This window comes from Trichogramma pretiosum, unplaced genomic scaffold (assembly GCF_000599845.2).
Source record: "Trichogramma pretiosum strain Unisexual culture from Peru unplaced genomic scaffold, Tpre_2.0 scaffold53, whole genome shotgun sequence".
Taxonomy (NCBI): domain Eukaryota; kingdom Metazoa; phylum Arthropoda; class Insecta; order Hymenoptera; family Trichogrammatidae; genus Trichogramma; species Trichogramma pretiosum.
This window is the reverse complement of record NW_019641626.1, coordinates 959,847-971,457: the sequence shown is the minus strand read 5'-3', so window position 1 is coordinate 971,457 and position 11,611 is coordinate 959,847. Positions and strand designations below refer to the sequence as shown.

The window sequence follows — 11,611 nt, the reverse complement described above, 5'->3', positions numbered from 1 at the left end:
TTCTTCTTAAATTCGTGGTTATTGCTAATAGTAAAAAAGTCCTAGCTCACAAGGAGACCACATGAGATGCGGGTCACCGAATGTCCTGAAATTTTTTTTCTGGTCTCCTGATATCTAATAATAAAGCCCCCTATGCTTAGTTTGATCCAATGGGCCTTAGGGCCCATTTTAAAAATAATTTTCTAGTTTATTGAAAAATCTTTGTGATTTTCTAACTCGTGATAGGACATACTAAACGGAAAATTGCACAATGCGTGCAAGTCTTAGAATTAGTCAAAGAATACATTTGAATTTTTTTAGAATTTTCGAGACCTGCTATCACGTATTTTCAAAGGCCCAAATTTAACGCGTTTTTACTTTTTTCTTAAGAATTTCAGAGAGCTTTGAAAATAAGTGAGAGTAGGTTTCAAAAATTCTGAAAAAATTCAAATGTATTCTTTGACTAATTCTAAGACTTGTACATTGTGCAATTTTCCGTTTAATATGTCCTATCACGAGTTAGAAAATCACAACGATTTTTCAATTAACTAGAAAATGATTTTTAAAATGGGACCTAAGGCCCATTGGATCAAACTAAGCATAGAAGGCTTTATTATTAGATACCAGGAGACCAGAAAAAAAATTTCAGGACATTTGGTGACCCGCATCTCATGTGGTCTCCTTGTCAGTGTATAGTAATTCTTGAACAAAAAAGTGCAAGAGTGCTTCGATCACTTTGTAGCATTATTTTTAATGTGGATCCAGCGCAAATTTTTGTTGAACAGGGAATTTTTTCGAATCATTTTCTTTCATAGTAAACTGTGTCATCCTCGTGAAACTTGCGCGCGCTACAATACTTTCGTTCGGCGCGGGTGGACAATAATATTCTCGGGGATTGAACATGATACACTGGAGTTTTTCTTTATCTCATGCCCTATAACATCACCATAAAGCTTATAAAAAAAAGTACGTATATGCACAAGAGCGCGCCACGGCCGTAACGTAATGTATGCCGCCAGAGCTCAATCGTAAATCTTTCTATCCCCCTTCTGCCTTGTGTACACACGCGGGGCTCCGGGCTTATGTACGGCAATTTTTTTCAACTGCCTATAACTTTTCAGTTTCGCTGGCGCGCGTTCACTCGGCATCGCATTATGCTATTTACGATGACTCGCACGCACGCGAGACTTTACGCAAGTACAGAACCGCGCGACTTCGTGTCTGATTAGCTCGTTCACCGCGAGCTAGTTCGAATTTGGCCAAAGTTGATTTTCGCAACGTTCTCCGCGATTGGCAGCGGTGACAATAATCCGCGCGCAAGCTCGTAAGCTCCACGGTAAAATATACAAATCAAAACGTACACTTATCGTCGCAGTTATACATACACGTACGAATTTCCAATGAGTCCGAGGTTCGGCTCGCGCGTATCGTTGGCTGCCTGGTGTATACGTAATGCAGCAGCTCGTTCGCGCAAGCTCGGGCAAGTGCGAGAGGAAGAGGATTAATTGCATTCATGAATGCTCTATAAATATGCATGCTGGTGCTGCGCTGCTGCTGCTGCTCTCTTCTCGGCGCGCTCTCGAGTTTGTGCGTGTCCGTTTCTCGTTCGGGCTTGTGTGTGTGTAGTACTTTTGCGTTATAACTACTGCCATGGATGTATATAAACGCGCGCGTTCGCCACCGCTACACGTTGTTTCTACGCAGCCCAACGCAAAACTCGTTATCCCGCGCGCGCCCCCCGTAGAAAGTGGATATATACGTGTATATAAACCTACGAGCGGATTAATCGAATACTGTGCGCGCATGCATGTATATAAGCGAGATAGACAAAACGTTGTAGGCGACAGATACGAAAGGCGAACTACACGACGCCGCCGCCGCCCCGACACTAGCACGCGCTCCATGGCTAGAGGCTGCGCCGGATGAGCACTAGTGCGACTTGCAAGATTTCAACTTGCGAATGTTGCCGAGCTGTCTGTGCAGAAACTGACCGGCACAGTGTTATACCGCCCGACGTGGTCCTATTGTCAGCGATGTGTTTGCACTTTTGAACATGTTGGCCATTGCGCCGAACTGGAGATAACAATTTTAAAACGCCACTCGGCAGGTATCGAGCGAGCCGAAATTGCACCGTTCAAAATTCAAGATGAACACGACATCTTTGAGTTGTGCGCGGTAGAATCGTAACGAAAATAAGTTATCGAACGAAATTATTCTAGGATTAAACGGATGAAGCTGCTCTGCGCTATTGGCTAGTGGTACGTGGCAAATAAAAAGAAGCGCGAGCTTCGGCATTTATTTATAGTCCTCGCGCCAGAGCTTACAGCGCGTCCAGAGATATGAATTATTCGAAACGACGAGTTGCAGCGAGCAGCTCGCATGTGCGATGTCTCGCGGCAAGATATAAACTTTATTACAGCTCAACCAAAATAGAAATGACAATTACGTCTATCGAATTTTAGAGCTAGAACGCGAGCGAGCTACGCGGCAGAGACATACACACACATATAGAGCACTGCACATTTACTTACATGTATTATTCAGCGGGCTGTCAGGTTTGATAAAATGAAATTCGCTAATTATTGTTTGCTCTCTCGATCGTGACTTCTATAATTGTATCATTTGTACTCGTCGGGTCGATGAACCTCGCGCAGTCAAGCACGAACACAACAACGATGTTGAAAAATAGCTCATGTTTTGAATCTAATTGAAACGATTTTCTACTTTGTTTTTGTAATTCTGTCGTTTGAGTTGTCAGAAATGAACATCAAACGATAAATATTTATTAAAAATTATTTTTAATCAATAATCATACAGCTAGCAATAATTCCAATCACTGTCGGAAAAACCGTGTGCTGACAGTGTTATTTTATTCCTTTTTTTCTGGTATATGCTTCTTTTAAATACGTACAAATAAAGACACCCGCAGCCCCATGACTTTGTATGAATGCCCGCGCGCAGACATGCCGGAGATTCGGAAACGATCTTTGGTTTTGGCTTGTTTACGATTCGCGCATCATTGCGTTCGCAGTAGGAGCAACAGCAGCAGCAGCCAAGCGACGAATAAAATCCCAATAAAACTCCCATTACGTCAATGTTTATACCAAAAAGTTTGCGCCGAGTGAGCGCGACGCTACTACAAGCTGCAGCCCGAGATTATTCAGTGAATTTAAAAGTACACCGGAGAAGCCGTTCGTTTACAAACGTATATATACAGGCGACACATTGTTCCTTACAAACAAAAAAAAAATTTATATATTTTTCCTCTTTGTCTATACATCCTTTATTGTTTCTGGTGGCACGTGGTTGTATCTAGCGAATATACTTTTACCAAGTTTTTTTCTCTCCAACTCGAGCTTTTTTATTTCATATACGTGAAGATGTTCATCCAGAAATAAAATCCTCACTTATTTTTACTTGCTGAATGATATTTAGAATGCATGAGCTACTGCCGCGCGTTTTACGATATACTGCGCTACTCGCTCGGCTCCGAGCTTTGGTTTTTCTTATATATGACATTCTCGCGCATACTTTAGAGCATATTTTGCATCTGAGCAAGCAAAATAATTTTTTCGCTTTTCAAACGGAAGGAAGCTGCGCACGTCCGACGTGAACGTTGAGATTTTCCGTAAGTACATTTTTAAGGCAGAGCTTACTTTATTAAGGTAAATGAGATTGCTAAATAAACTTACTAATTTGCAAAAAATACGAATTTACGTAGGATACGCCTCTGTTGACATCAGACGTATTAAGAGATTTAATATGAGTTTGCAAATGTAAGTTCACAAGCATCCGAGAAGGATGCAGTTACATTATTACGCTTATTATCCAGCAGTAGAAAAGCAAAGAAATAATTACGCCATAGGACCAGAAAAAGATTGTAGCAAGTGAAACAACATAGGGAATGCTGTACATCGCCTGTGTTGATAAGAATCTAATTCGCCGATAAATATCGTGCAAAGCGCGCGACGGAATTACCCTGAAATGCATGTATGAGAAAGTTAATGTGGCTATAATTTTTCAAGTACTGCATAATATGCAGCGACTGAATTTTTTTATTTTCTTCCGGAAAATGAGTATTTGCATAGTAGACGAACACGAGCAATGTTCGACGCACTTTTGAATTAATTATCTAAAAATTATTGTACTCGTTCGGTTAATTAGTATTTCAAAATTAGATCATACAATTCCATATAATTAGTTCAAAATCGGCTAGTACCCAAACACAGTAATCAACAAGAAGCCAACGCGGTAAAAGTGTCTCGTGATAATGAGCACCCTCGCCGATAGAGCGCTCCAACTGCGCCGCACACTCGAGACTGGTCTGCGTTGTAAGTGCGAAAGCGACCCACTTGATTTAATTAACGGATCTCTGCTCGTTCCCAGCCCGATACCCTTTTTTACTCTCACACTCCCTCTCTTATTTTTGCGTATGCGCCGCCCCGACAGCGATATTTTTGATTTCGATTTAATGACATACGCGCGCTGATTATTACTATCGCGCGCGCATTCAATAGCTCGTAAAATACGTAACAGAGCAGCTAAGTTTTGCATAATTATCGATAACGCTTGACACACGTACCCTTTTAATCAGAGCGCAGGCAGATATTTCGTGATCCTCGGGCGATGTTCGAATGCGAAGCTCATTTAATGCTATCGATAATCAACAGGACTATAAAATAAAATTCCATTCGCCAATAATATTTTCGTGTTTTTTTCTCGTTTGCTCATTCGAAATTCGATTTTAATCGAAAAATGAGAATAACAAAACTTCGACATGGTATTCGTTGACGTTTGCGCTCGTCCGTATTTAAAAAAAGATTTGCAGTAGCATCGGCGAGACAAGTGGATGCGCGTAGCTATTTGAGTATGCACGGCACGCAATCCTGCGAGCGCGGACCAGAGAAACTCATTTATAATGAAGCAGTCAAGACTGCCGCCATCCGAATATATTTATATACCCCGGCTTGTATATAATACATAACTGATAAAAATCTCAGTGGTCGAAATGCTCGCCACCTTGATATACTCTCCGCTCCATTATCGCATTCATTTTCTCTTCGTTATCTCTCGCGCTGATGGACTCTTTTTGCAACCTTTTTCCGAATCTGCTCCTGCGAGACTCATGCAGGCTTTGAATTAAACGTCTTTATGTACACGAATTAATCAGCAATTATCGTAAATATTAAGTTACTTTGTGCCATTTACGTAAACTGAGAATTTTCTGAAAAAGAGAGACGGGAGCTGTTTAAATGTATTCATGCTGATTACATCTTTGTGGACAAGTGCATTACCTGTCATTTTAATGACAGTAGTATATAATTCATTTCTAGACAAAAATGTTTTTACTTTCAAAATATAATGTATGCTGTTAGAATTTATAAATTTAAGTATATTCAAGTCAAACAACAAGTTAGAGTTAGTTTTTTTGTTTCTTTTATTTTTATTTGTTGACTCTACAGGAGTTTTCAATGTTGTGCAGTGATCACAGTAGCTCCGAGGTATGACCTGAATCATTCAAACTCAATAAGACAGTATGGCTGACTTTGTCCATTTTTCTCTTCGCATATATATACGCGGATCGCTTATATATACGCTACAATACCCTGTATATGTAACTTCGAAACGTTGTTATATTCCATTCGTTCTCTAAGGGCTATTACCATTTGTCCGGCTGAGAGCAAAACCGTGTTGTCGACGTCGTCGTTGCGTACTCGAGCTGCGCGATCCAGTAAAAAGTAAAATTTTACCGCCTGAAGATGAGAGTGAAGTTTCACTCCTCACTTCGTATTCATTCTCTTTTATTTTGTATACAATTTTTTTATTCATAAGAAAATTAAATTTACATTATTATTAGTATTATAATAATTTATGTATTGTTAAAACAAGCTTAAATTTAATGCTGATTTAATGTAAATTCGGATATTGAAATTATAGTTACCAATGGATTTTAATTTATTTTTTATTTGCGGTATCCTCAAATCTTTGCCAAAATTTAATGTGCCGGTACTGATTTATTTTTGCGTTAATTTCTCATAAAATATATGAATTCAGTCTCATCTTCAACCACTAGATGGCGAGTACCTTCATCTCTAAATCTGCAAGTGAAAAAGTAAAAGTAACTGTACAAGTAAGTACTGATAAGTAACTGTATAACTGCAGTGTTTTTGGCGTGATTTCTTATAAAATATACGAATTCAGTCTCAGCTTCTACCACTAGATGGTGAGTACCTTCATCTGTAAACCTGCAAGTGAAAAAGTAAATTATTTTTAATAAATAATTTAAAAGAATAAACTATTTTTAATAAATTTTGACTTCGGCACAGCCTTTATCGCCGTTTTATTCTCATTGACATAAGTACTGTATAAGTTACGATATGAGGGTTGTATTCTTCTCCTTCTCAATATTGGTATAAAATTTCTCAATTGCCAAAGCTGGGTGCTAGCTATACAAATTTTTCTATGAGTTTGGCAAAGTCTTGGACCCTGTAATTGGCAATACTTAAAAAATAATCAATTACATTGAGAATTTCTAGTTTTTTCTTCTCTAAGAGTCGAATACATTATAAGCGTGTGTCAATTATCATGCCTAAAAAGCGACAACATTTAGAAGGGACCAGTCGTGATTTCTCATAATTAATTATGAATCCCAGTTTCTCTAATAATGTTTTAGTTTGCTTCACATTGTTTTGGCATTTATCGAAGGTATCGTAGAGTACGTACGACACATTTCATTATTTTTGTAAATAAAGTAGCCATCGCATCAGTGCAGTAATAAATTTTCCATCGATACTGCACACTTTCATCGCTGATCTGACAATTTACTGTTTACCGACGTGTGTGCGTTTGCCGCTTCGAATATAATCAAGACACGCGTGCACATACCTCATGTCAATTGTTCGCGTTTAAAATGTCCTCAGTGTCGATTTAAGATCCTGTAAAAGAGACGCGGCCTTTCTTTGCGCTAATGCGCTCGAAAAAAATCTCAAGCCAGCCCTTGATTAAATAATATAAACATAAACGTTTCGCCGTAAAAAGAGAATAAAACGAATATCGCATGATTTATAAGCAGAGCCGAGTAAGTGATGCCAGACCGGTGAACTTAACTAGTATTTATACGCGCATTATTGAAGGAAAGCTATTTTAAGAGTCAATTCATGCGTTTTCACGATCGAATATAAAAAGCGTAAATTTCTATATGTGTGTGTGTGTATAGGTGCACGCGTATAGGCTCGCTGCTGCGATGCCGCTGCAGCACTACTCAGCAGCACGCGACGCGCAGCACCGAGCGCGAATTTTATTGCAAGCAGTATTTCTTCATATAAGTTTCGGGCGACGAACGTATTTCGTTGGATTATTTAGTTGAAAGCTATTTCAGATATGTGTGTATGTGTTGCTGCCGTTCCGAACTCGTGGGAGTGAGAGAGAGACAGAGAGACAGAGACGTGAGTGGCTATAGAAACAAATATCGGTTTGGCAAGCGAGCTCGAGCTAGTAGCGAATATGTGGCATAACGATGTCGTTTTATTGCTCCTGAGCGCTAAAGTTTTATCTGCATATGCTCGGGCCTGTGTATTATGGTACGCGTGTGCAACGAAGAATACGATGTATACTCTGATAAAATGAGATAATGCACGCCATAAATGGGTATTAATGAAAGGTGCAACTTCGCAATTGAAAGGGATCGAGTGGGAAGGGGGCCACTTGAAAACCTGTTTTTCTCGAGTGGATATCAACTGTTGTGGTGAATCAAAATCGATGGAGATACTTCCAAAAATTGTGTTCCTTGAATCTTTGTTCGAGTAGGCTCTTCTTGAAACTTTTGAAAAGCTTTTCGAGTCTATACTTTTGTCTGCAAGTTATATCCTTTAGCATATTCGATCTTTAAATTAATTAAAAGTGTTATCTTTACTTGCCTACTTCTCTTTAATTTAATGATTCATTTTTGATTTTTATTCAACTCTTTGAACTTTTTATTATCATGAACGAGGGAAAAGTATAATTATAATTATGTTTTTTCGAGTAGAAAAATTAATCATCATTTTCACAGAATATACCGTAAGACTACTTTTGTCCCGGAGAAAGCAAACCCATAGCTATATACAAAAATTGAACTTACTGCAGCAAATAGCACTTTAACGAGTAGCCGCTGTGTTGCGGCTTTATGGCCGAGACCTTTATGCGAAAATGATGTCGCAGGTATACACAAAAAGACGTGAGGGAGATGAGTCATTGGCCGCACTGGGGATATTAAATGTACTATAACTGACCAGCGATTACAGTAAATATCTCGACGAGGGATTAGAATTTGCCGGTCCTACGTTGATACCGTTGTTACGTGGGGGATTAGCCGCGTTTTATACGCGCACATGTGCACGCGCGCGACCAAGATTCGCGACGGAAATTTTGCACGTTGCTCGACCGACGCACCGATCGATGAATCGTCCTTTTTTGCCGCAATCCTTTACTTATACGCGATATATACATGCAACGGAGCTTCGGAGTAGGTATCGTTCATATACCGAGAGGAAATTCCGTCCGAAGAAGAATTAATGGTCCTCCTGGTAGTGCAGGGGATCGCGCGCCGCGGCTCGTATTATTCAAGCTATTTCATAAAATCGATATGAATTATCAAAGCGGCTGGCGTCCATTTTAAAACATCGATTTCCCATTTAAGAATTTGCACATGTGCGTCTAATAAAGTATCTCATGCGCCGTGCGAGTCAAATAAATATATTAGTTAATTTCACATGAGCAATAAGCAGTAAATATTATATCTTTATTAGCATCGAAATATAATCAGATTCGTAATGTTCTCAACGCGAACGTAAAATAATTCAAAAGAGACTGCTAAAATAATTCACTTTACATTCGAACGTTGAAGCATAGTTTTATTTCAATATGAAAGTATTTCATTTCTAGTAAATTGTAGAAAATATGGCACGATAAATATGATTTCTTTAGAATTTCCTTTGTAAATTGTTCCTGTGTTCCTCTTTTACATCCTGAAATTACAATTAAATGAAACGTTCCGTCCCGAAAGAAAATGGAAAATATTACACCGGTGTTCTTGCGATGTTACGAGAAATTGCAGCAGAAAAAAAAACATAGTAAAAAATAAATGAAAACTGATGAGCGAGTGATTGAATCGCGATTCTGTTGTCGGTTTAAATCTGAAAAATGTAATCTCATCTGCCGCAGTCGATAATAATACAGCTGAGAGGGAGAGAACGATGCAGCAACGCGATAACGAGTACGCGCGTACACGCAGGAGGCCTCAAAAGAGCAGAGCCGCTGCGAGAATCTGTTTAGCATATTATGCGCGCAGTGTATATGCTGGTGCGCGCACGAACATAGAGAATATTGACGTCGTGCATCTGTCGTCGCTCATGCGCGCATGTGTATGTATTACAGGTATTTTATAATGGCAAATGAATAAATGCGTCCGCTTGTATAAGATCGTCGGATAGTCGGCTCGTCCTCGCGGGATATTTAATGGAATACGATCGTGCGCGGAAAGTCTTGTTCTGTAAAAGATGCTACCATAAAATATCTTGCTCAGGGTCGGAACTCTTTTTTGGTTTAATACTTGTGTAACGTCGTTGATTCATAATTCGATCAGGTGGAAAAATTATATACGGATTGTGTACGGTATATACATAAAATTGATGATATGCAAACTATATAATCTATTTATAAAATTATTGATAAAATTAAAGTTAATATGAGTATTAGTCATTTTGTTGCTCATTTTATATCTCTGTTATTCATTTATTTAAATTTTTTTAATGACAACTACTTTACATTTATTGTTGATCACTAGACTTGATTTTGTTGAACGTATGGCTTATAGTCTACGACTACACTTCTATAAATCTAATGTAATTTCAATTGCAAGCTCACCTAGCATTTAAAAATTGTAAAATCGAAATCTCGACAAGCTAACATGAGCAAAAGTAACAGCCGCGCCATCCCGAGTACTCGAAATTTCAAATGAATACAAATTAATTTGCGTAATGTGGTGACTCGATAAGTAGGTTCCGATGTAAACAAAATTTCAACGGCCAAGTGTAAAAGTTCAAATTATACCTAAGATCTGAAATAATAACAGCAGAGAAATGCTAGTTCCAGTAGATACAGGAGATTTTTACAATGTCAGCCGTGGAAAAGCATAGATTTGAAAATGAAATAGTACGTCACAAATGCGATTATTGCGGTAAGATTTTATCATCCAAAAAAAGCTTGGACCATCACGTGAATGGAATTCATTTGAAGCTAAGAAATTTTGTTTGCGAAAATTGTGGACACTCCTTTATCACAAAACAACGTTTGAATGTCCACATAATAAATATCCATCAAAAAATCAAAAATTTCACTTGCGATGCGTGTGGAAAGTGTTTTAGTTATAAAAATGCCTTGGATATGCACATTACTACAATTCATGAGAAAATCAAAGATCATCAATGCTTAGATTGCGGAAAATCTTTTGGGCTAAAGAGTAATCTGATGAAGCACATAAATTTAGTTCATTTGAAAATCAAAGAGCACAAGTGTGAAGAGTGTGGCAAACTTTTCGGACAAAAAGGTTCTCTTATGACCCATATAGATACAGTTCATTTGAAACTCAAAGAGCACAAGTGCGAGAAATGTGAAAAAGCTTTCACTTCACAACAAAACTTGAATGGACACATTGCTGCAATTCATGAAAAAATCAAAGATCTCAAATGCGAAGAGTGTGGCAAGTTTTTTACTCGGAAAAACAAATTGATGAATCACATAGATCAAGTGCATTTGAAAATCAAAGATTACAAATGTGAAGAGTGTGGCAAACTTTTCGGACAAAAAAGTTATCTTATGACACACATAGATGTACTTCATTTGAAAATCAAAGAACACAATTGCCAGGAATGTGAAAAATCATTCGGTTTTAAAAAAGACTTGTATAAACATAATGCCGTGGTCCATAAAAAAACCAAGAACACAAATGCGAAGAGTGTGACAAATCTTTTGTACAAAAGCGTAATCTGACGAAGTACACTAATGCAGAACATTTGAAATCCAAACGCGGTTCGTCGAAAAATTAAAAATAAATTATAAAATAAATGTGACATGTTTTTTGACTCCAGTGCAGTTTGATAAAAAATTTGGTATGGGTAAAATAAATATACAAATAATCAAATTAAAATTGTTTATCAAAGCCATTTCTACTGTAAGCTTCAGTGGTATATTTCACACGAGAATTCGCAACTGAAGAGCATTCAAAGAATGCAAACACAACAATCATTACTTCTTCTTAGAAGCTTGTAATATTACAAAAAACCCAACTCTGCGTTCGGATTTAACAAAAGTACACCATTGATTTTTTATTTGCTTATAAATTGTATTGTATTGACTTATATTTTTTATAAATATTCGAGATTAAACAAATTTTTGTTGATAAATAAATATTTTCATTTCTAAAAATAATACTTAATGCTGTTTTGTTCATAAATTATTTGTATCAATAAAATGTAAAACTCATTTAAAAGTTGCGAGTCAAATTCACTTTGATTATAAAATTACACAAGCAACCTTCTCGCAAGAAAAATCGATTTAAATCTCTGGATTATGTAAAGATATATCAATTTACACA

General features: G+C 37.7%; 1 protein-coding gene across 1 annotated transcript; it reads left to right on the top strand.

Annotated features, from left to right (window-relative positions):
- The first annotated feature begins 10,096 nt into the window (after positions 1 to 10,096).
- Positions 10,097 to 11,331, top strand: LOC106651256 (zinc finger protein 660-like). Its single transcript, XM_014369700.2, has one exon. It carries the CDS (start codon positions 10,132 to 10,134, stop codon positions 11,005 to 11,007), a length of 876 nt encoding a protein of 291 aa, XP_014225186.2. The 5' UTR covers positions 10,097 to 10,131; the 3' UTR covers positions 11,008 to 11,331.
- Positions 11,332 to 11,611: the final 280 nt, after the last annotated feature.

Coding starts and splice junctions, on each gene's coding strand:
- LOC106651256 (XM_014369700.2), top strand. CDS start 10,132: ATGTCAGCCGTGGAAAAGCATAGATTTGAAAATGAAATAGTACGTCAC.